The sequence below is a fragment of the Rhinopithecus bieti genome, unplaced genomic scaffold (assembly GCF_001698545.2).
Source record: "Rhinopithecus bieti isolate Rb0 unplaced genomic scaffold, ASM169854v2 scaffold_425, whole genome shotgun sequence".
Taxonomy (NCBI): Eukaryota; Metazoa; Chordata; class Mammalia; order Primates; family Cercopithecidae; genus Rhinopithecus; species Rhinopithecus bieti.
Window position 1 is genome coordinate 161,166 of NW_016803361.1, and position 25,808 is coordinate 186,973.

The following is a 25,808-nucleotide window of genomic DNA, read 5'->3' on the forward strand; positions in this document are numbered from 1 at the left end:
TAATTTTTTTGTATTTTTAATAGTTGGGGTTTCGCCATGTTGGCCAGGCTGGTCTTGAACTCCTGATGTCAGGTGATCCACCCACTTTGGCTTCCCAAAGTGCTGGGATTACAGGTGTGAGCCACCGCACTCAGCCAAGAGCGTGTTCTTGAATGAGCCACTTAACCACCCTGAATTGCAGTAGCCCTTTCCTCCCCAGGGTTGTTGTGATGATTGAAAAAGGTCATTCACCAAGTATGGGGGGTGGTGCATAGAGCAGAGATGTGAAGAGCTGGGCTTTGGAAGCTGAGAGCCCTGTCTTGTATCCCAGCTCCATCACTTAGAGAATCTTGACCCAGTCAGTTCACTCCTCTGACCTCTTTCACAGGATTATCAAGGGGGTTATGTAGACCCCCGGGGGAAAGCACTAAACTGTAAATTAGAAGATCTCTGGGAGTATGTGCCTCTTGCGTGCAGCTAAATGCTCAGTGCTTAGCATAGTTCTGGTGCATGGCAGGTGCTCAACAGATCAACTGTGGCAACCCAGTAAGCCGAGCTGGCTGGCCTTCACTTTACTTTCACTCAGTGAAGCAAGGAGCAGTGCCTGGTACACTGTAAGGAAGGGGTTAATGGCAGTGAGATGTTCAATGTAGAGCCAGTCCACACAAATGCTGGCATCGCCATGACCGTAATGGACATGCTCTCTGAACCTTTGGGGAACTTAGTCACCTGCCAAGACTGGAACAAAGATGGGCATTAAAATACATACTTGGGGCCAGGTGCAGTGGCTCATGCCTGTAATCCCAGCACTTTGGGAGGCTGAGGCAGTTGGATCACTTGAGGTCAGGAGTTCGAGACCAGCCTGGCCAACATGAGGAAATCCTGTGTCTACTAAAAATACAAAAGTTAGCCGGGTGTGGTGGTGGGTGCCTGTGGTCCCCGCTACTCCGGAGGCTGAGGCAGGAGGTTGAACCCAGGAGGCAGAGGTTGCAGAGACGAGTTCATGCCACTGCACTCCAACCTAGGTGACAGAGTGAGACTCTGTCTCAAAAAAAAAAAAAAAAAAAAAAAAAAACTCTGCCAGACCCAAGCTGTGTCCGTTTAACCCATGAGGCTCATTCCAGGTTTGGGGCTCCTGAGCACCTGTAACTGCTGGTAAAACCCCACAGTCTGGACTTGACATGGGAGGAAGGTGAGGCAGACACTGGGATCCTCGAAGGTCATTGTTCTGTACAGACTTCTTAAGAGAAATCCCAGAACCTTTAGCACACGAAGCCCTAAAAGTGGGGACTAATCTCAGGGTTGCTTTCCCTGGGAGTGTTGGGCAGGGGTGGAACCATCAGGGTATGCTGGATTTGTTTATTTCTTTATTTATGCCTGCTTTCAGTGTTCCAGATCTAGGAAAGATGTCTCTTCCCCTGGAATGGGAAAACCCTACAGCTTGGGATCCTTTACCTGGGAGCCCAGATCCCCTGCTTGGAGGTGGTGGGAGTGGGAGGCAGGCAGAGGCCCTCAGGCAGCAGCCAGGTTTGTCCCCACCTTGCAATCTTGGCCATCCCACCTCCCCATGGGCCTGGAAGGCAGAGTGCCCAGGTCTGCGGGGGACCTCACCTACATACTCTCCCCTGGCGAAGGGCAGGGCTGGGTGAACCGGCCTGGTCTCCTGCTCTACCGGAGGCGGCTCATAGCTGTCATCAGCATTCTCCTCGGCGGGCATCACGTACATCTCTGAGTCGGAGTGCTCGTCTGGATTTTCATAGTCGCTGTCCTGCAAGCGCAGATGCAGACACTGTGCTCAGCGTCCCTGTCTGTGCTGCCTGGCCATCAGGACCATTCCTGCCTTGGGAGGCCAGAGCAGTGACAGGAGACAAGGCTTGGAGAGATTGACTTCACAAGGATAGGCAGCCGGTAAGAGGCAAAGCTGGGGTTTGAAGCCGGCCTTTCTGCCTCCAAAGTTTATCCTCTCCACCACTACACTGTCCTGGGGGGACACAGGAGCTACTTAACGCTAATGGGAGCTGACACTCTGTAGAACCACAAAGAATAACAATAGGAGATAATAAAATATATTTTTAAAAGATAGAAAAAGGACCCAATAAAATAGAATAACCATCGGGTTTTATCTATTATGAATGCTGATCACTGAAGAGAAAGTAGGTTTAATATGAAGAGGGTGAGGAGACACACAGGGCCAGCTAGATATCTTTCAGATGAGATTTTTAAAAAATTCCAAGCAGAGTTGGTAAGCTGCAGGGTCAAGGCTTCAAATGGACTCAGAGTTCACTCCCCTTATTTTTGTTTTTTTCTTTTTTTGAGATGGAGTCTCGCTCTGTTGCCCAGGCTGGAGTGCAGTGGCGCAATCTCAGCTCACTGCAACCTCTGCCTCCTGGGTTCCAGCGATTCTCCTGCCTCAGTCTCCCAAGTAGCTGGGATTACAAGCATGCACCACCATGCCTGGCTATTTTTTTTTTTTTTTGAAACCGAGTCGTGCTTTGTCGCCTAGGCTAGAGTGCAGTGGCACAATCTCAGTTCACTGCAACCTCCACTTCCTGGGTTCAAGCTTTTCTCCTGTCTCACTCTCAAGTAGCTGGAATTACAAATTGCGCCACCAAGCCCGGCTAATTTTTGTATTTTTAGTAAAGATGGGTTTCACCATGTTGGCCAGGCTGGTCTCAAACTCCTGACCTCAGGTGATCCGCCTACCTCGGCCTCCCAAAGTGCTGACATTACAGGCATGAACCACTGCGCCCAGCCTGTTTTTTTCAAATCCACATTTTATTTAAGTCCACATTGAAAATATATTGTCATGGTCTGAAGTCCAAATGGCTCAGAAGGATATAAGGTGCAATCTCCTTCTCGGCCTCTCTTCTTCTCACCACAGAGGCAAAAAGAGTTACTAGGCTTCTTGTGCACGTTTTTCAGAGGTGTTTTATGTATATATCATTTGTACATACATTAATGTGGAGGAAATATTTGACTCAGGACATAAGAGGTCCTCTGGCCTCTAAGTCCACCGCCCCCACACTCTGCCTATCACATTGCATGATCTGTACATGACTTTCCACTTGCTTTTTGGCCTGTAGCCTTTCATGAGCAATTTTATATAGCAGGATTTTTTTTTCCTGTTGATCTTTTAAAAAAAGAATTGTAGGGGTACATAGTAGGTGTATATATATATATATGGGGTATATGAGATATTTTGAAACAGGCATACAATGTGTAGTAATCACATCTGGGTAAATGGGGTATCCATCTCTCAAGCATTCATCTTTTTCTGTGTTATAAACATTCCAGTTATATTCTTTTAGTTATTTTTAAATGTACAGTAAGTTATTGTTGACTGTAGTCACCCTGTTGTCAAACACTAGGTCTTATTCATCCTAACTATATTTTTGCACCTGTTAACTGTCCCCATTTCCCTCCCCAACCTGCTGCCCCTTCGACCACCCTTCTCGGCCTCTGGTAAACGTCATTCTACTGTCTATGTTTGTGAGTTCAAGTGTTTTAATTTTTAGCTTCTACAAATGAATGAGAACTTATAACAGGAATTTTTTTAAATCAAGAAAGCCTGGAGGCTTTATTAACAAGGCCGGATTTCATTCTGCGTGCAGGGGGGATCCACCTACTGACATCAAAAGAGCTGTGAGTGAATGCTTACTCAGTTCTTAGTATGGCTGGTATCTTCATTTTGGTCGTTTGATTTTGGGGAAAGTCATTGCCTCCTCTCCAGGCTGATTTTATTTTGTGCTTTCTAAGTCCCCATTGTGTGCTCTTTTTCATCCAGCCAGCTTGGTCTGTTTTCTTCTCTTACCTCTGGATGTGGACCAACCAATTTCTTTGCTTTACATCATGCGTCCGTGTGTGTGTGTGTGTGTGTGTGTGTGTGTGTGTGTGTGTGTGTGTAGCCAGCAGGGGGCGCAGCTGCAGTGCGTCTCAGGGCGCTGCGGTGGCTGGGCCCCAGGAGGAGCTCCATGACCAAGAGATGGGCAGAAAAGTCACCCCTCCCTTCCCCTCACTTTTCTTTTCTTTTTCTGCAGTTGAAGGAGGAGGAGCTCCTGTCTCCTGAGACTGTATAAACTCCAGATAGTGTGCACAGCCCAGAGCTGGGCACAGGACTGGAGGTCTGAGTCCTGGGTTCTCATTCCACTGAACTGGGTGATTTTCATTCTCCTGGCCTCAGTTTTCTTATCTGTGAAATGGGTATGTGGTTGTATGCAAGGCTTCTTGGGACCTTTCCAGATCTAAAACTCACAGATTGGAGCAGGCTAACATTCTGGATGATTTGATATAAGTGAGGAATAATTATTGTGAAGAAAAGTTTTTAGGATGTCTTGTCCCTACAACACTCAGCCCAAGAGAGAAGCGAGTACAGGGGCTTGCAGATTTCAGAGCTACCTCAAAGAAGTAATTCCAATACAACCTCCCCAGTGTCATCATGGCTAGGTCCCTCTCTCTCTCACTCTGTGGCCTGCGGAGCTCTGCTAATGTTCTCTTGATCACAGCAAGCACCTTGGTGGCAAAGAGCCTGGTCCTGAGATCTGAGGGCCTGGGTTTGAATTGTGGAACTGCAGTGACTGAAACTTTCTCTACCTTGGTCCTGGAGGCCCCCTGATGTGCCAGACACTTATTCTTTAGTTGCTGGTTCGTTTAGGGCTCCTGGGTGGGGATCAGGGAGTGATGGGGCACTGGGGAGTTTAGGGCAAAGGCATTTGCCAACTGATATGGAAACATTTAAACATTTTTACACCTGTTTTGGCTATGCTAGTGAGTACTCTGAACACCAGCACTGAAGGTGGGCATAAGCCTCCAAGGGCTGTGGTGAGGTTTAAATGGGGTTATGTGTGGAAAACTCTTTAGCCAGGCACACAGTGAGTGCCGGTCAAGTCAGCTGGTATGCAGTATGCCTTGCCTGTAGGTGACCTTCCCAAGTCTGCCCTCTTGGGACGTGCGGCTGACCACCAGCATGTAATTCAGAAATAAGACCTTCAAAAGGCCTCCCATGGGACCCTGATGCCCTCCTGGTTCCAGGAGCAAATACTTACAAAGTCATCGGACCACTGCTCCTCTTCGTCAGCGGGGCTCTCTGCAACAGCAGGGGAGAAGCAGAAGGCACAAGCGTGAGCCTCAGCTGGCCAGCCCCAGCCCATCCACACATACTTTGCACCTGCCTTCCCTTCCCTTTGGGCTTTCTGGTGCCATATACTTGACCTTGGGTTCGTTACTACAATCATATGTTCACTTACTTTTGACTTTTTAAAAAATGTGAATTCTTAAAGCATAGAGAGAAGTCCCACTGGGCAGAGCAATGCGCATCTGATCCATGTGTGGGCTTTATTAAGGGACACTTCTGGGTCCCCCAGTAGAGACCTACAATTCATACTACATGGCTTCTAAGGACTTCAGAGGATGGCGTCGTAGGAAGCGCACTGGACAGGGAATCAGACAGACCTAAGTTCTTATCCAGGTTCTGTTTCAAATGTGTTGGAGTATGGGCAAGACCTCTAACATCTCTGAGCCTGTTTCCGGATCCACACAATGAGGGGATCATTTCTATGATCCTCTCTGGCTCTAACTTCGACTTTTCTTGTTAAAAAAAAAAATTATCCAATGCTTTACTATGTGCCAGGCAATGTTATCAGAGCTTTGTCCTCCTTTAACCCTCTCAAAGACCCTGTGAGGGGCTGGGCATTGGACTTATGCCTGTAATCCCAGCACTGTAGTCCCAGCACTTTGAGAGGCCAAGGCAGGGGGGTCGCTTGAGCCCAGGAGTTCAAGACCAGTCTGGGCAACATGGCAAGGCCCCATCTCTACAAAAAAATAAAATGATTAGCTGGGTGTGGTGGTCCACATCTGTAGTTCCAGCTACTTGGCAGACTGAGACGGGAGGATTGCTTGAGCCCAGGGGGTCGAGGCTGCAGTGAACTGTGATTGTGCCATTGCACTCTAGCTGGGGTGACAGGGTAAGACCCTGTCTCAGAAAAAAAAAAAAAAAAAAAAAATCACCTAAACTTTGTGAGGAAACTGAGGCCTAGAGAAGATAAGTCACGTGCCCAAGGTCAGATAGTATAATAAATGGCAGAACCAGGAGTTGAACCCCACAGGTTGCCTTCCACGGGCATGCGCTGAGCCCCTACATGGTGCTACCTCGCTCCAGGGGCAGGAGGTGCCGTCCTGGGCTTTGCACGGGCATATAAAAATGGATATGACAGGTTGTGGACCTTAAGTAGTTTATGAGCTTGTAAAATAAAATAAGTCTGAATTTTGACAGCCCAGGTGAATATTTGACCCCTTTCCATCCAAAACACATTTAGAGTATGAGAAACTTAGCATCTAGCCTATCACGTGAACTGACCTTCGAGGTTAAACGGGATTCACTCTGCTGTGTAGGAACGAACCAGACAGAGGCCCATGTGGCAGAGTGGCTCTGTGACAGCACCACAGAGGGCCCCAGCTCCCTCCTGCCCCGCTGAGCAGCCACCGCCACAGAGGACCCCGGGGATGTTCCTAAATTCCCCAGAACCTCAACAGAACCTTTTCTAGTTTTATTTTTATGTTTTTGCTATTTCTACCCCTGCCACAGCAGACCACCAGACTCCAGAGAGTCAAACATTTGGGTTCTCCAGAGGCACCAGCAAAGGAATTGCAGAGATGAAATGGGGTCAGGAAGGAGACTGTGGGATCAGAGTGGCCACATTTTAAGCAATGGCAGCAGCAGCAGCACCCTCTTTTGGGAAAAACATGATAGAAGGAGACTTACTCTACAAGCCAAACATGGGTCACACTTTGACGTGAACAGAAAAGAATTCTTAACACATTATTCTTTGGGTTGACTAATGCTGAATTAGAGTGTACTGCAATCACTGGGGTTGGGCAAGAAACTCTAGAAGACTGGGTGAATAAATCCTCTTCCCAATATGATTACCTGGCACAATGGGGGAGTACGTTTCTTTTTCTTTTACTTCTTTTTTTTTTTTTTTTTTTTTTTTGAGATAGTCTCACTCTGTGGCCCAGGTGAGAGTGCAGTGGCATGATCATGGCTCACTGCAGCCTCAATCTCTTTGGTGCAAGCAATCCTGCTTCCTCAGCCTCCTGAGTAGCTGGCACGTGCCACCATGCCCAGCTAACTTCTGTATTTTTTGTAGAGATGGGGTTTTGCCATGTTGCCCAGGCTAGTCTTGAACTCCTGGGTTCAAATGACTCACCCGCCTCTGCCTCCAAAAGTGCTGGGATTACAGGCGTAGGCCACCGCATCTGGTCAATATGTTTCTAATACCTTAAGTCTGGGGATCACTGAAGATCAACACTTAAGATGGCAAGAGTTTTTGTAACAACCATTTAAATGGAAACCTTTATAAAATGCCTTTATGAAACCCACTTCCCTACCTGGATAACTGCATTTGATCCACCCTTTCTCAGTGAGTGGGGGCCTACTTCATGATCAGTCCTTGGCGAAAGTAGCTGCATTAGCCATCTAACTAGTGTCCCTGTCTCCATTGTCTTTATTCTCCAATCCATCCATCCTACTGTTTGTAGTTGTTTTATTAAAATAAAGGTTGGATTACACTGTTCCTTTCCTTAAGAGTCATCAGTGACTCCCTATGGAATCAAGTCCAGGTTCTGCGTCAACACATTTCAATGCCTCCGCCTTCTGTCCCACCGCCGACTTCTTGCGGCAGGCTCCCACGCTCACTGACAGTAACACCAGACAGCTTCCTCCTCCCGTCATGCACTTTGCTGATTCTCTGCTCTGCTCGTGCCATTCCTCCAGCCCATCTTCCTTCTTCCATGGAAATCCCTATCACTCCTCCTCCACAAAGTCTACCCCAGTCTCTTGTCGTAATCAATTGCTTCTTTTTCTGGGCCCTCTTGGAAGCTGGTGGCACCGTGATGTCACACGTATTTCGTTCTGTCCTGTGCTGTGATTAAGTTGTTCATGTCTTGCTGTACTGGAAAGTAAGGCCTATCTAATTTAACTTTGCATCTGGGCAGAATTTTGCATTTGTAATTAATGTATTAATAACAGTGTGAACTAATAAATGACTTAAATAAAGGAACATTAGGACAGCAACAATAGATTCCACTTACTGAACACTTCCTATGTGCTGAGTGCCAGGCTAAGTGTTCTAAAAGTATATTCTTACAATAGCACTATGTGGTAGGTGTTATTTTTATCTTTATTTTACAGTAGAGAGACTTGGTTTTGAAAGAGGTTGTAAAACCTGCCTGAGGCTACATGGCTAGTGAGTCTGGGAGCTGGGTTGGAAGCCAGGCTGTGTTGGCTCCTGCAGCTGAAATCTCATGTGAGCCACCTAGCCCTCTGCTGAGCACTTAGATAAAACCGTGGTGAAACGAGAATGACCCAATCCAGACATCTCGGCACATGGAGACAGAAAAGAGAGAAAAGCATCATATGGTATGGGATGGAGGTTGTTTGTTGGTGCTGCATCGATCCTTAGAGAGACCTATCTACTTCCGGTCCCAAGTGCAACTCACAGCATCATATTCATAAAGTTACAGCCTTACAGGCAATTGCCAAGACTAAAAAGCATGGGAGTCCAGGGTATTAGGTCCAAAACAGTAGTCAGTTTTCCAGTATCTCGGGGAGCTTCCCAAAGTGCACAGGTGGCGGTTTTAGAGCCAGGCTTTCTAGGTTCAAATCCTGGCTCTGCCCTTTACAAGCTGCTTGGTCTTGGACCAATAATTTAACATTGTTTAAAGCTTCATTTCCTCACCTGTAAAGCAAGGATAAGAACAGTGCCTGCATCCTATTTTTGTGAGAATCAAATAACAGAATATATGTGAAGCTCTTAGCAAAGCCTGGCACACAGTAATGCTTTAGTAATGTTACCGTCATCTTGAGCGTTGCAAAGAATGCCTCAATTAACACTCAAAACACCACTGATTCTAATTCACTCCCATGTCAATCATACACTATGGCTACCACAAAGAAATGGATCCAAGAAAGCCTCCATTGTAGTGAGTAAAATTTGAAGGAGGAGAAGTTCGAGCTTCATATGGGCCAGGTGGTTTGATTTTGTGTGTGTGATTCCATGGTCTCCGCCAGGAAGCTGAGATCCTGGGAGGGCCCTCTTGTCAGCGAAAGCCCTTCCTCTGGTGTGGTTTACCTGGTTTGGGGCTTATGCTCCATTTACCATGTCGTAATCCCATGCCACACAAGATTCCTCCCTTTGCCTAACCCAGGTTTTAAGATTCATGTAGCCCTCCCTGGCCTGTGGGTCCAGCACCAGGCACGAGGAGATGTGAGAATGGTCACAGCAGCCCCCATTTGGGCTTAGGCTCTGCGGTCCGACTGCCTAACTTAGAATCCTTATTCTGCCTTTTTCTAGGAGTGAGATCTTAGCTAGATTGCTTCACCTCTGGGCTTCAGCTTCCCCTTTGCTAAAATGGACATTATTAATCGTGCTTAGAAGAGTATCTGACATCGAGTAAAGGGCTCAATGAATATTAGCTATTACAATGAACTTACAGTCTCTGTACTTCTCAGAACAATCTAAAGGATTGGTATTCTTATCCCCAGGTCAGAAATTGGAGGCTCACTCAAGTTACAAAACTGTTCCAAGTTCACACAGTGCTTAGGGAGCAAAGCCAGGATTCCAACCCAGGCCTAAAGGACCTCAAAGTCCAGGGTCTTCTCACCAAGCCACGCTGTGTAATACAAATAAAGATTTAAGGACCAGAAGAATGACCACATGAGACTGAGGACAACTCAGGGCCATGTAGTTTTCTGAGAAATGTCCCCACACCTGGAATCATTGCCAGGAGCGGGGAAAGTTCAGAGAAAGGTGTGCCTAGTGACAGCCAAAAACTTGCATGAGGCCATGTGCCCGAGGTGGGGCCAAATGGAGCCTTGAAGGATGAGCAGGATTTGGAGGAGAGAGTAAGGATGAAGGAGTGTGTCCTCCTCCATCATCTGAGAGAGGGGCTTATGTGTCAGCCCCAGAAGCAGGGCTTAGAGGCAGATGAGTGCAGAATGAATGCACTGGGCTGGAGAGGGACAGGAGATTCTGCTGAGCGCTCACACAAACCTGATGTGCTGCCAGCCAATGGGGGCTCCAGCCACAGTGGACACTGCAGGCTCCAGTGACAAGCTGAGATGGGGAGCTGATGAGGATGGTGTTTAGGAACTCAGGCATAGAGAGATGAAAGCTGATCCAGACCAGGGGGTCTTGGGAATGGGAGGGGATGACCAGAAGGACAGTACAGAACTCCGTGGTGGTGGCTGGGGCAAAGGGAGTGTGAGTCCAGCCTCTCACTTCTGAGTCAATAGGAGCACCAGAGCAGATGCTGGGGGCTTCACAGCATGTCTGACATTCTGCCTCAGCTGCAGCTCTGATCCTGCTCTGGAGGCTACCTGGCCGCCAGACCCTGCCCATTGCTCCCCTGACAAAGCAGGTGGTGGCACGCAGGGAGCCAGCGGGAAGACCGCAGTGGGACACAGAAGGAAGGAAAGAGGGAGGGTGGGCCGGTTGTGGTGGTGGGGACAGACACCAAAAAGGAACAGAAAGCAGAACTACAGAGGCTGCCGGGGAGGCGGCGGGTGGCCAGCCCCACCAGTGCTGCCCTAAGAGGAGAAAGGGACATGATTTAATGTGAAGAACTGAGGACAAGACCCAGATTCAGACTGGCTGAGAGAGGTGTTCTGAGTCTAAATACTTAACGTCTTAGGCTGGTCATGGTGAGCTCACACCTGTAATCCCATCACTTTGGGAGGCCAGGGCAGGAGGATCGCTTGAGCCCAGGAATTTGAGAACACCCTGGACAACATGGTGAGACACTGTCTCTACAAAAAATATTTTAGAAAATTAGCCAGGCATGGTGACACATGCCTGTGATCCCAGCTACTCAGGAGGCTGAGGCAGGAGGATCACTTGAGCCCAGGAGGTTGAGGCTGCAGTGAGCCATGACTGCACCCTTGCACCCCAGCCTGGGTGACAGGGCGAGACCCCATCTCAAAAAAAGAAAAAAGAAATACTTATCATTACAGAAACTCCCTTCTTCTGTATGTCTATTCATCCCTTCACAGGATCATTAACAGAGGGGTGAGGGTACAGCAATGGGGGCTATAGTCCTGGCTCAGCCATCACCTCACTACATGACCTCAGGAGTCACTTTGCCTCTCTGGTCTCCAGCTATTCCTAAAATGAGAAGCTTGAATTGGGCAATCTTTCAGGACTTTCTAAGCTTTAAAATACCTTTGAGCCCAAGTGTCATCCCTCTATTCTTAGTTCCCTGTGGCAGGACTGATGTTGGATATAGGTCTCCCATGTCAGTGTAAGATCAGTACCTCCAGGGGAATGTGAACAGGGAGACAGAAAACCAGGTAAATGCTGGCTCCACTGGGAGCACCAGGGCCATGACAAAAGCAATGTTAAATCTCACTTCTTTAGTGGACAAAGGATCGTTATGCATGCCCCATACTTCTGTGTGGGCATTTACCCAAGAATCCCTGTCCAAGCGCCTTCTTTGCTCTGGATTTTAATTTTTTCCACGTAAGTGAGTTTGCCGCCCCTCCACCCCATATTTGCTCTGATCTCCTCCCTGCATGATAGCAGAGCCAGAGGAAGAGTCACAGGTGGACCTCCCATGGATGCCACCCCATCACAGCCCAAGAGTGGCAATCAAAGCCCAAGAGTGCAAGAGAAGGGCTCTGTTCAGTTCTGACTCCTCAAGGCCTTGTAGGATAACCAATGAGGCATCTGCAGTGATCCCAGCAGACTCTCAGGCACCACGACTGGTCTCCCTCTGACCTCCATCCCCAGCCAGACCTCAGACTTCAAAGATACAGAAGGCTGTTCAACTGTGAAAGCGCAGGAACTGGGAAGCAAGTTCTTGTGTTAATGTCAGGAACTCTAGTGCCTTCAGAATAAGAAAAAGTATCCCCCAAATACGTAAACACTTGAGCATGGGTCAAAGCAAGGAGCGGCAAAATGGGAGTCGGGGATGGGTTTTCCGCTTAGTGGCTGCAGTCACCTTGGACAGGATACTTAATGTCCCTGAGACACATTTTCCTCATCTGCAAAACAGAGATCGTAATTTCTATATAACGGTGCTAATGAGAAGATTAAATGAGGTATGTCTGTGAAGAGCTTAGCTTAATGCCCAGAACAGAGTCAGTACTCAACAGATTTTGAATCTTCCCTTCCCACAGCAATGCCAGCTGCTTGGGGCAATGCACTCTGCCCAGTGGGCCAGCAGTTTCTTAAGGGCGATGTTTCCTCCTCAGGGAAAGACTGAACTGGGATTGCTGGGTCCGAACTGAAGGCAGCAGGCTCCACACCGGCGTGACCTGCATCCCTGGAGGAGACCCAGGTCTCCATTCTTTGTGTAATTCAAGCTTTGTCCTTCTGTACTCTAACTAGGGAAGGGGCTATGGTGACTCTTCTACTGACCTCCTGCGGGGACGGTTGCTGGTCCTTTCTATCCTCTGCTCTCTGAAGGTCAGCATCACCAAGGTCAACACACTCTTGGCTTAGACGGTTTGGGGGAGCCATTTGCTTCCAGAACTGGAAAGAGGACATAAATCCAGCGTGTGGGGGGAAAATGGCTGGAGCATTTCAGGAGCCTTTGGTGGATCAAGTGCTCCAAAGGGCACATGATTGGCCTCCCAGGCTCAGGAGGTCTGGTGGGCTCTAGCCTCCACACACTAGGGTTTCCAAGGTCCTGAAGATTCCCCAGGTTCAGGAGGAGCTCTCAGGGCTGATTTCTGAGGCCCTGGTCATGCAGCTGTGCAGAAACCTCAAGGCTCAGGGGAAGCAGCTGGAAATGCTCCTGGGACATGAGCTGGGGTTGGGGAGAGAACGGCAAGGGAGGATGCTAACTGCAGGTGGTGATGGTGGTTTTGGACCATTTCCGGGGATTGAGTGTAAGAGCAGGGGAAACTGCGCAAGGCCCCAGTCATCTGGCAAAGCAATAAGATGCATTTCTGAGACCCTGGAAACCAATGGATTTGCAGGGGTCAGGGGTGAGGGAGTAAAATCTACTTGTCTTTCAGTTCAGGAAAGGCAATAGGGACAGAGATGATGGTTTATAGCAGGGTTTCTTAAGTGTGATTTACATTCAAATCCCCTGGAGATCTTGCTAAAATGTAAATTCTGATGCAGTAGTTCTAGGCTGGAGCCAAGATTCTGCATTTCTAACAAGGTCCACATGAGGTTGATGCTGTCAGGCTGGGAATCAAACTTTGTGTTGCAAAGGCTTAGAAGACCGTGTTGGGCCACACTTCTGCATTCCAGGAGAGATTAAATGTTCTGACATCAAGACTGTTTGGAAGGGTTCCAGGAAAGGGAGCAGGTGTCTGAGAACAAAAAGGAGAACACTTCAGAGCATTAGGGAGATTGGAAGATGTGAATTCCTAAAGCCAGGGAATATTAGGAGAGGCTCACTTCACTGGGCCCTGAGCCCCAGAGATCTGTGTTTCTGCAGGAGTGCAGAACAGTTAATATTAGAGGGGACCTGACAGATCTTCTAGTTCAGGCCTGCATAATATAGATGAGGAAAGGAGCATGAGTTGCCCAAGGTTACACAGCCAGTTAGTGGCTAGACACTGAAAGACCTTGTGTGGGGGCTCAGTGGTTTGCAGTTCCTCTTGTTGGCGATATAGAGCCATGAAAAGATTTAAAGAGAATTTTATTTCAGAACAATTTTCTGGTGGAAGTTGAGAGGACCACATGTAATCAGGAATTAAGCAGATTACTTAGAGCCTTCTACCATAGGACAAGCAAGAGATGATGAAGGCCTTAGCTGTAGCAATGGGAATAGAGAGGGAAAAAATATTTAAGAGGCATTTAAGAGCAAATCAATGAGATTTGGAGATTAATTTTTGTAGAGGGTGAGGGAAAAGGAGGCCTCAAGGTTGAGCCCAAGGTGTGTAGGTTAGGCAAAAGGATGAATAATAGATGGATTCTACCTCCCTTTTCCCCAAGCAGAAATAGAGGGGAAGGAGAGGGCCTGGGTGAGTAGATGAGCAGGCAGACAAGTGAGCGTGAGGGGACAATCAGGAGAGATGTCCACCCTGAAATCAGATATGTCAGTCCACTTAGGTTTCCAACAATTGACTCTGAACTCCTGGCATCTGTGTCCAGCATCTCTGATGCTGTTGGTTCATCTAAAAGTGGCAAATATTCCTGCACATTTGTCCCCGAATTCTCGAATTAAATGTCACCTTAGACAGACCTTCCCAGACCACCTAAGCCCTTCTCCTACCCCAGACGGATTCCCCATCATTGCACCCTTCCATTTTCCCTCACATCAGGTACCATGTTTGCTAATTTATATTTACCTGTTTGCTTTCTTGTTTCTTATCTGACTCCCCACTAGTCATTCAGCACTGTAAGGTCAGGGATGGTATTTTGTTCCCCACTTCAGATCTAGCACAGTGAGAGTCACACAGGACACACTCACGAAACACGTGTTGAATGAATCAGAAAATGTGTGAAACAGCTGAAGCACCTGGAGATGTTTATCCCAGAGAAGAAACCACTCAAATGACCTAACTTCTTAATTCTCTCCTTTGAAGTTGCACAGGACAATTCTATTTCTATTTTTCTTAATTTTTTTTTCTCGTATTTTAAGAAATGGGATCTCACTATATTGACCAAGCTGGTCTTAAACTCCTGGCCTCAAGTGACCCTCCCATCTTGGCCTCCCAAAGTGCTGGAATTACAGGTGTGAGCCACTGTGCCTGGCTCTACTTTTCTTAATATTTAAAGGCTTGAACTGTGTGGCCATCAGGATAGACATAGGAAGCCACAAGGAAATGGATTGTATTTATATCCAGCCAGGGCCATCTGTCCCTTGCCAGACCATGGGAAACTATCACAGAAAGGGTCCAAGCAGAATCTGGGCCTTGTGCGTGGAGGAGCATGGTGGTGGGATAGGGGTTAAGCCCTGGATCAGATATTGGTGTACATGACCTCTGAGGTTCCTTTTAAACCCAAGACTCCATGATTTTATCATTTTCCCATCAAACTTCTTTAGTTCTTTAAGAGGTTTAGTCTGTTTTGGCTTCTTTTCTTTATTTAGAACTTGGAAAGAAGAATGTGTTTGTTCTCATGTAACTAGGAAGCTTCCTTGACTTATTGATTAGGTAGATATTAAAGCCCAGAACAGGGTCCCTCTTTTAGTGCCAAACTGTACTGGCATCCCCTGAACAACTGTCTAAACTTGCTGACTGATTGGTAGGGTGATGCCAATAAATACTCTGTGAATTAATGAGTGGTCCAACAGGCCTGTAACCAGACTTGGGCAGGTTGGTCAGCATTTCTCAGTGTGATAAGATTCGCTTTGGAGGAACTGCACTGTCTGACTTATTACTATCTTGATCAGTGGCAAAAAAATAAAATAAAATAGTAAGCATCATTTAAGGTTATGGTTTGGTTTTAGGCTGTTTCCCTGTTGAGAATCATCAATGATGTCTGTAGCTCTGTGGTTTTCACTGAGGGATATTCAGGAAATCTTTATATTTAATGCTATAGAAAGATATTTTAAAACTATCCTCCAAGGTATTTGTTCTAATAAAGAAAAGCGTGTTGAATATTTTACTTGGCTCACCACTGCCAGAAAAACTACAAATCTCAAAACTAACCCTTCTTTCCTGCCAAAGTTGATCTTGGCTGGAATGAGGTTACAGGCTAAATTTGGAGAGGACTGAGTGTCAGCAATGTGCCAGCAATAATTTATTACCCCCACCCCTTCAACAATCCTCAAGTATCAATTTAAACAACTTTTGATGGAGGAAGTCGTTTCTTCCCCACTTCCCCCACACTCCCAGCCACAGATTAGATTCAGTAGTGCTGCTGTGGAATTCCAAAGAACTTTGTGCTTCCCCTATCACTGGATTGTAATTACTTTTCTTTTCTTTTCTGTTTTTTAGTTTGAGACAGGGTCTCTCTCTGTTACCCTGGCTGGATTGCAGTAGCATGATCACAGTGCACTGCAGCCTCGACCTCAGTGATCCTCCCACCTCAACCTCCCAAGTAGCTGGGACTACAGGTTTATGCCACCACACCTGGATAACTTGCACTTTTTGTAGAGACAGGGTTTTGCCATGTTGCCCAGGCTGATCTCAAACTCCTGGGCTCAAGCAATCTGCCTTCCTCAGCCTCCCAAAATGCTAGGATTGCAGGTGTGAGCCACTGCACTTGGGCCTATAATTACTTTTAACATAATTGATATGCTTTGGCTGTGTACCCCCCAAATTTCATCTTGAGTTGTAGCTCCCATAATTCCCACATGTTGTGGCAGGGACCTTGTAGGAGATAATTGAATCATGGGTGCAGTTTCCCCTCTACTGTTCTGGTGGCAGTGAATAAGTCTCACAAAATTTGATGATTTTATCCGGGGTTTCCCTTTCTCTTGGCTCTCATTCTACCCTGCCTGCCACCATGTAAGACATGCCTTTTGCCTTCCACTATGATTGTGAGGCCTCCCCAGCCATGTGGAACTGTGAGTCCATTAAACCTCTTTTTCTTTATAAATTACCCAGTCTTGGGTATGTCTTTATCAGCAGTGTGAAAACAGACTAATAACAATAATCTGTCTTCCCTTCTAGACTATAAATTCCTCAAATGTACAGTCTATCTTTAACTTTTAGCACTGTATTCCTGCCTCAGATCTGTGGGTACCTGGCGCATGGAAGATGTTTAATAAGTGACCAACAAATAGGTGGATAGATGGATGGATAAAAAACTACATCTCCACTGTAGTCAAATGCCTAATAGATTCAGTCATTCTTGAAATTAGGAACTATACCTTTTGTTTTCAAATGAGGATAGCAGATTTCCCTTTCCATAAGCATAATTGTAAATATGAACATTAAATTAGTCAAGAGTCAGTTAAAGTATCTGAGAAATACCTTACCTGAAGCGTAGTCCCTTCGAGGAACACTTGGAGGTGCTTTGACTTTCAGCCTGGAGGTAACAACCATGAGACAAAAGGTCAGTGAGCAGAACAACGATGGTCAAAGCCGATGCTACAAGCTGGTATAGAAAGAATAGATAGACAACTAATAGCATAATGGCTTCTCTTGGACCCATCAATGGACAGATTTGGTGTATTGTAAATATAGTGAAGCCCTCAGTCAGGGGTTTTCCACCTCTCCCAATCTACCCAGTGAATGCACAATGTGGCTATGACTTGGCAAAGGTGAAGTCAGCTGGAGAAGGACTCAGAGAGGTCAGAATATGATAATAGTAAGCACTGAGTTCAGAGGTTCAAGGAAGATAAGTGTTGATTGATTGGTAAGTTAAATGTTGATAAGAAGGTAAGATAAGATGAACTATATTTTAATGACTTAGAAATGTGTAACAGGAAAAAATCAGCTACAGTAAGTATTTTGGTTGTAGGTTGGGCTAAAATTATTTTTGTATCATTTTTAAAAATGCAAATAAGCCAGACACACTGACTCATTTATCTAATCCCAGCACTTTGGGAGGCCAAGGCAGGAGGATCACTTGTACCTAGGAGTTCAAAACCAGCCTGGGTAACATAGTGAGACTTCATCTCTACAAAAAAATAAACAAAATGAACCAGGCATGGTGGCATGCACCTGTGGTCCCAGCTACTTGAGGGGCTAAGGTGGGAGGATCACTTGGGCCCCAGATGTCAAAGCTGTAGTGAGCCATGATCACGCCCCCGCACTCCAGCTTGGGCGACAGAGCGAGACACTGTCTTTAAAAAGAAAAAAAGCCAAACAAGTGAACAGTGAGTGTCTCAGGATTGGAGATTATGAGACTTAGCATATTTAGTATTCAACTTGTTTTAAGCACTCTCAAAACTACTTTAGTACCTTTATGCACATATGAAATGTGCTAAACAGTCACAATCCTTCCTCATTCAATAAAAGAAGAAAATTGAAATTACATTTGAGAAAACTATTCCAAGTTTTGTAAGTTCTGATACCTCCCTTTCCACTACTTGAAATGAGTAAGGTTTACAGTCAATTATTTTTAATAATTATTACCGATTTTAACTGAGAATTATTTGTTTAATGAAATGTAAAATATACATAAATAAAACATATCCAATAGCCTTTATTTACTAAAATATCATATCTTCTATAGAAGCAGTATAACTGCTATTATATACAAACATTTCATGTTTCGGAAAAAAAGGAGCATAGAAATTTGTGTTTGATTAAAAAACACATACAAAAGAATTTATGAACCAAAATTGTAATTTGCAAAAATAACAATACATATATTTACATAGAAATTCTGGTTTTCTTTTTTTCATAGGCTCTCCATATCTATTATTTCATTCAATTCTCCTCGCAAGCCAGCAGGGTGGGCTGGGAAGATACTATCATTAAGTCCATGATGAGGTATAGAGACAGAGATCGTCCAAGATGTTGCAAGGAAGAAAAACAAAAACAAAACTGGGTCTGGTGCCCAGGTTGGTTCGAGGAATAGTAAAATCTCATGGTCCGGCACGGTGGTTCATGCCTCTAATTCCAGCACTTTGGGAGGCCAAGGCGGGCGGATCACAAGGTCAAGAGATCGAGACCATGGTGAAACCCTGTCTTTACTAAAAGTACAAAAAATTAGCCGGGTGCGGTGGTGGGCATCTGTGGTCCCTGCTGCTGGGGAGGCTGAGGCGGGAGAATGGCGTGAACTCGGGAGGCAGCGCTTGCAGTGAGCCTAGATGGTGCCACTGCACTCCAGCCTGGGCGATAGAGCAAGACTCCATCTCAAAAAAAAAAAAAAAAAAAAGGAATAGTAAAATTTCCAAAAGCACAAACCACATGTTATCCATTATTACTATCATTTCATAGAAGAAAAGGAAGGATATTTTAACACCCCCAAACCATCTCAGAATAAAGGAAAAACTCACTAAAGGACTGTTGACCACTCAACACTAGGAATAAAAGGCGTAGTTGAACTTTACTCTGTAGCTGGCTGCTGCGCACAACCCCCAACACTTCATGGTCCTTATTTTCTCACGTGACCATAGACCAGTGAAAACTCTGTCACAGTCTTGTGTTAGGGAACCAGCGTGTTCAAGCGTGCTTCCTCCGTTCAGGGTAGCACCTGTGGCCTGGCTTCAAGTAAAAGTGTAACTGCAAGTCACTTTGAGCTAAAGGGCCCCTGACGTCACCCGGGGTAATGACTATGGTGGCCATAATTTCCAGGCTGAGAAGAACATGGTTTGTCATATAAAAGTGCTTTGGTCATCCAATGGGCAGAATGTTTGAAATAGAGGCTGTTAGCAAAAACTTGAGCTCCACTGCTGCTATAAATATGACTGGCCATGGAATAGAGAGACACTTTATGCAGAGGCTTCATGTTATTGAGAACTGCTGTATTGTAAAACTGGCAACTGGGGGCACGGAATAGAGAAACATTTTATGTAGAGGCTTCATGTTATTGAGAACTGTGTGTTGCAAAACTGGCAACCAGAATTGCTAGTGATTGTAACAAGGACTGTCTCAAAAAGAATGAGATTCTATCTGTAGCAGAAATAATAAGCGAAAATCATCACACCCCTCTCCCAGTCACCAGACAGAACATGAAGCCAAATTCTCCTCCTCTGTAAGACGCCACCACCTCACAAGCAGAAGGCTTGTGTTTTATATTTTATGATGATCACTTGTGCATAGAGACCCATTTACATTTCATAGTCTGGAAATACCACCAAAAGTCATTTCTTATTTTTAATTTTAGCATAGGTTAAAAAGAATAAGGATGCTGTTTTGAATGTATAGAGAAATGAACTTCTATAAACTATTTTTTGGTCCAAAATTTGGGGAGAAAAATTTGGTAATAGCAATCAAAACTTTAAGGACACAACTCCTTCTATTTGGAAATTTCATTTTAGGAATTTAGCCTACTGGTATATTCAAGGTCTGCAATGAACATGTATTAAAGTATTATTCATGACATTTAAATTGGAAGAAACAACCAGAGAATTTTGATTGCTATTATCAAATTCCTCTCCATAAATGTTATACCAGTTTAAATTCAAATCTGCCCTTAAAGATGACCACCAATATATAGCTAGTTAATTGAATTGTAATACATTTAAGGTAGACTATTAAATCATCTGTTCAGAAAAGAATGTGGTTAATTTTTACTTACTAACAAATAAAAATGTCCATGAAATAGCTTAAGTAAAACCAACAAAGCAAGTCGGTAGAATGGCGTATGCACTATGATACCATTTATGACAAAAATGTATGTGTATATTATGTACAATGGCAGTGTATGTATGTTTAAGCACGCACATACATACATATATACATACTTATACACACATACATACATATATATACACACATTGAACTTACCATGACAATGTCCCTTTCTGGGGAGTGGGTTAAGATGGAGATATAAGGAAATGGGAGATTTTTGACTTCATACAATTCTTGCCGCTTTGATTTTTTTCCCTGGTGAGTCTGTATTAGTTTTATTTAAAAAACATAAAGACTTAACAGAATACCATTTCCCATTTTCTCTTGAAAGAGACTTACCTACTAAGGTATATAAGACCTACTAAGGTACGTACATCTACCTTAGATTTTGAGTAGGAAATGCAGATATGTACAATTTTTATTCTCTTTTAAAGAAAAGAGCTTAAGAGTTTTTGATGTACAAGAAGTTTTGAGATGCTAGCTTTCCCTCTCCAAGTGCCAACTGAAAAGTTCATTTTAAGGTAATAATTCAAAAAGCAGAAATCAAAATATGGAAAACTGGCTGAGTGCTATGGCTCAGGCCTATAATCCCAGCACTTTGAGAGGCTGAGGCGGGCGGATCACCTGAGGTTGGGAGTTCAAGACCAGCCTGACCAACATGGAGAAACCCTGTCTCTACTAAAGATACCAAATTAGCCAGGTATGGTGGGGAGTGCCTGTAATCCCAGCTACTTGGGAGGCCAAGGCAAGAGAATCTCTTGAACCCAGACGTGGAGGTTGTGGTGAGCTAATATTGTGCCATTGCACTTCAGCCTGGGCAACAAGAGTGAAACTCTGCCTCAAAAAAAAAAAAAAGAAAAGAAAAGAAAGGGAAAACTCACATGGCATCTTGAAGAAGCTAGGGCTGTGTTTTGTAACTTTTCATTTGGATTTCTCCATACATGTTTTCATAGCCCTTAGCTAAATGGTTATAGAAATGATTTTCCTGCTTTGACATTTGTTAGGCACCTTGAATGGGCATAGTTCACCTTCCCTGCAGTGAGAAGGAAAATCAAAGTCCACTGACTACCACCGCACTCACTTGTCCTGTTCCAGAATGTAGACCCAGCCACCATGGATTCCAGCCAATAATAAAGAAGGGTTACGTGCTAAAGAGGTTGAAACTTCTCATCCAGGTAGCAGAGAAATTTGTTTTCTTCCATGTAGCACATGTTGACTTATTTTATATAACTAAGTATTTAAAGAGAGTCAAACTTACTTTTTGATTTTATTCATTATTCCACCTTCATTGTTTTTAATATCATGGACCATCTTTTGAAGCTGCCTGTAAAAAACAAAATTAAACATAAGATACTAATAACCAGCCTGACTTTTTAACAGAAGTCTTCTACTCTTCTCAAATACAAAAAAGAAGGGGGAAGAACCCTACCAAAACAACCTCCAAACAGGATGAATTATATTGTATTTAATTAAATTGACCATCTGCTACTTTAGCAAAGGAGAAGCATGACTGATTCTATAAGGACTGTGGTCACTGGGCTATGTACCCCTCCGTTGGGATGTCTGGGCCAGTCTCAGGCTGTGAAGAAAGATACTCTGATTCCTTGCTCATTGTCTTAGAGCATCTACATTATGAAGATAGGTGCTACTCTGTGGACACAGAGAGGCTTCAATCAGGCCCAAGGTTCTTTTTTGTTAAATGTTAGTAGGTAGTATCTATTAAAACTTCCATTTAAAAGTTACTCCTACCTAGGAGTCATAAAGAAAATGACTATTAAATCTGGCTGATATTTGAAACTTCTGTAGAACAAAAAGTAATATTGAGGCAGGAGAATAGGGTCTGGAGGCAGGAAACCTAAGGCCAGTTTGCACTGACTGCCTAGAACTGAATCAAAAGGAAAACCCCACCTCTCCATGCCCAAGCAACAAAAAGATCAGAGGCTACTACCTTTGCACTGTGTTATAGATGAAAAATGAAAAGTGCCTCTGATTGGTCCCCTCCTGTAACCAATCAGACTAGTCCCAAGCCAAGTCTTCCCGTGTAACTTCGTACCTTCACTTCAGCCTCTGATTGATCACCTTCTGCAACCAATCAGACTGGTCGTGGGCCACTCCTTCATTTACACAGGATGTAACCAAGTAACCAATGGGAAACCCCTAAAGGTTTTTAAACCCTGGAAAATTCTGTAACCAGCGCTGTTGAGCCACTTGGTCAAGCCCATTCCCACTCTGTGGAGTGTACTTTCATTTCCATAAATCTCTGCTTTCATTGCTTTATTCTTTTGTTGCTTTGTGCAGTTTGTCCAATTCTTTGTTCAAAATGCCAAGAACCTGGAAGACTGGTAGTCAAGACCCTCCACTGGTAACAATATGTACAAAATCAAAAGATAAATGACATGCTGGAAGAAATATTTGCAGTATATAGTAATAATAATAAGAACAACATATTAGGTTGCTGCAAAAGTAATCACGGTTTTGCCACTAAAAGTAATGGCAAAACGACGATTATTTTGCACCAGCCTTTCTTGATTTACAAAGAAGTCTTACAACTCAGTAAGAAAAAGAGAAATAATTCAATAGAAAAAATGACCAAAAGATATGAACACACAGCTAACAGAAAACAAATACAAGTGGCCAATAGACCAATGAAAAGATATTGAACATCACTTATATTTAAACAAATCTAAATCAAAACAACAGTGAGATGTCTTTTCGCCTATCAGACTGGCAAAACGCAACAAGAATGATAATATCCAGTTTTGAGAAGGTAAATTGTTACAATCAATATCTGTCAAGATTTAAAATGTTCATGACTTTTGACTCAGCAATTGGACTGCTAGGAATTTGTCTTATGAATATGGTCACAAAATGATGTCAGTATACACATATAAGCATGTTTATTGCAGCATGATGTGTAAGAACTCTCTAATCCTCCCTGCTTCTCCTGCCCTCCCCACAGCCATAACTCTGAAAACAACCCAGTGCTCATCAATCATTAAAAGGGAACTAGTTAAAGAAATTCTGATAGATCCATGCAATGAAATGCCACAGACCCCTAAAAAAAAAGAGGAATATACCTCTATATTGCTGCCTGGAACTTCTACTTTCTACAAAGGGGATTATTATTTTATGATGTTTTAAAATATTTGAATTTTTATAGCATATGTATATATCATTTATATTATCTGCGATATATAAAATATGGAGAAAAGTTATAATGGGAGGATAGGGCCATGTTATGTTTTCCTGATAATAATTTTATGACTTAAAAAATGTATAATAAAATTTCACATGGTTCTTCCCTGAAAGAGTAGGATGTTTTAATTCACCTTTCAGGTAAACTCTTCCTTTCTTCCAAGAAAACTATTTGACTGGACCCTTTAGATAATGAGCTGTACACAGCTATTGTTCTTATAGGAAATGGTGATTTCCCCATAATCCTGAAAGCAGATTTTTCTGACTCTGGGAGCCAGGCCTTGGGATAGGTAATAGAAATAATTTAGCGTAGGTCTAGGAAACTGTTGGTTGAGGACATCTGGGAGAAATACTGCCTTGGCCCTTTGTGAATTTAGAACGCCCATGCAGTGGAAGAGTTGCTTTTTGGTGTGGTGGTGGAGCAGTGTAGAGGGTAAGAGGACAGCTTGTCAGAAGAACTCTGCCTGGGCAAGCCTGTGGGTGTCCTCTACCAAGTGTTAATTTAAGGCTAAACACTGCAGCGATGCTGGTGGTCTGCCGGGGCTGCTCTACTGAGGGCAGGCCCTCTAGCACTTAAGGAGTGGAGTGAGATTTACCGGATAGGGAACTGGGAAAAGGGAGATGCTCAAACGTAAAATGGGAACTTAGACTGCGGATTTTGGGGAGATCTTTCTCCTTCTAGGGTTAATGGCTGTTAGGCGCTCGAGTGCTGAAGAGCACAGACAAACCTCAGGGATTTTCAGTGGTGGGGGTTGGGGCGATGGCGGGGTTGGGTGGTAGTCCTGAATCTGAGGCTGGTTCTGGGCCTCTGCTCTGAGAAAAGCCACAGCCAGAGCCATCGCTAGCTGTTTTCAACCATATAATCCCTCTCCGCTGTCCCTGAATCTTCAGTAAGATCTTGTAGTAGCTTCAGCCCGGCCTCAGCTGGGCCTTGGGGAAGAGAGTGTTTCACAGGCATGGAAGGGCGGAGGGAGGACAGGCTGGAGGTTGGAGTAGAAGGTTAAGAGAAACTTCTTTTGGGACACCCTCAAGGCTGCATCTTGGATAATTATCTACATAAGTGAGGGACCCACTGAGAGGCCCATGTTCAAATGTATGTGTCAGGGTCTGGTGCCACATCATTGTAATTTGGGTAACATAGGAAATGAGAACACATTTTATACTCCCTAGCTAGGGAGGCCAGAGGCCAGGCACACTGATGATACAAGTGTAAGAGCTCAGGGAAGAGCCAGGCACATATTACGGGCTCAGTAGCAGAGAGAAAGGATAGTTGAGAGACACACAGAGGGTCCCTCAGATGGGCCCTTGAGTTGCCTCAGAATTCTACAGTTTTCTAGAATTTGTTCATGTATACTCTATGCCAAACCCCTTTCTCCTTTTCCTGAGGAACTATAGAGAATCTTTGAGATAGAGGAAAGAAGGAAATGAAAATAAGGGGTCTGGCAATGGGGAGAAAGAGAGATTGAGAGACAGAAGGGGCGAGGGGGAGAGAAAGAGAGAGAGAGAGAGAGAGAGAGAGGTTGAAGTGGATTGATTGCAAGGAAATTCAATAATTTTACATGGAGGGCAGAGGGCAGCTCTGGTTGTAAGCTGACTATAACTGAATGGAGTATCTTTAACCTAAGTTAATGCTTAACCAGGTTGAGGAGCAAAATGAGCCAGCAGTAGGGACACAGGCGGAGTAATAGGGAACCAGGGGCCAATTTGCATAAGTGATTTTGCTGTGGATGTAAATAAACAGATGCAAAATGTTGCAAAAGAATTGGATGCAATTTTGTCATTTGCTCAATTTGGCATTTGGTGCTTCTTGGCATTTCCTAATTACTTTTTATTGTGTATTATTAGAACTATAACAATTATACTATGTAACTATATCATTATAGTAAGTTACTGAAGTGTTACATAAACTATACTTTTTAAAGTCGATGCATAATAACAGTAGATATTTATGGATGCATGTGATATTTCGATACATGCATACAATGTGTAATGATCAAATCAGGGTAATTGGGAAACCCATCACCTCAAACATTTATCATTTCTTTGTGCTGAGCACATTCCAAATCTTTTCTTCTAGCTATTTTGAAATATACAATAAATTATTGTTAACTATAGTCACCCTAGATAAATTATACTCTTTATATTGTAAAGTTTTCTTCTCTCTCTGTATCTCGTTTACACAAATTCTGATGTCTATAGACTGCTTTGTTACAGCTGCCAAACTTCTGTGATCTGGGAAGACATAGTGACCCCAAACCAAGATTTGCTGTGATGCTCTTAGCTCATTATGTCAACTCTGCATGCATCTGGTGGTGCACCAGTTCTGTTGCTCTCTAGTATTGGCCATTGTATCTTGGAGTGCTTTTTGCTCCTTATTACAACTTATAACACATGCCATAGCAAAAGAATGCATAACTGGCTGTTCCAGGAGGGGTTGTTCTGGATTCAAACAGTAATCCTTTTACTGAGATGAGTTGTGTGTATGTAA

At 44.3% G+C, this 25,808-nt stretch overlaps 1 protein-coding gene across 2 annotated transcripts in view; it reads right to left on the bottom strand.

Annotated features, from left to right (window-relative positions):
* Nucleotides 1-25,808, bottom strand: part of BLNK (B cell linker) — an 84,294-nt gene that overhangs the window by 34,726 nt on the left and 23,760 nt on the right. For both annotated transcript variants that reach the window (XM_017879915.1, XM_017879924.1), the window contains exons 2-5: nucleotides 21,384-21,449; nucleotides 16,858-16,907; nucleotides 5,022-5,062; nucleotides 1,591-1,747 (exon numbers count right to left, since the gene is read on the bottom strand). In XM_017879915.1, coding sequence (XP_017735404.1) covers nucleotides 1,591-1,747; nucleotides 5,022-5,062; nucleotides 16,858-16,907; nucleotides 21,384-21,449 — 314 coding nt within the window. The remainder of the gene's footprint in view (nucleotides 1-1,590; nucleotides 1,748-5,021; nucleotides 5,063-16,857; nucleotides 16,908-21,383; nucleotides 21,450-25,808) is intronic.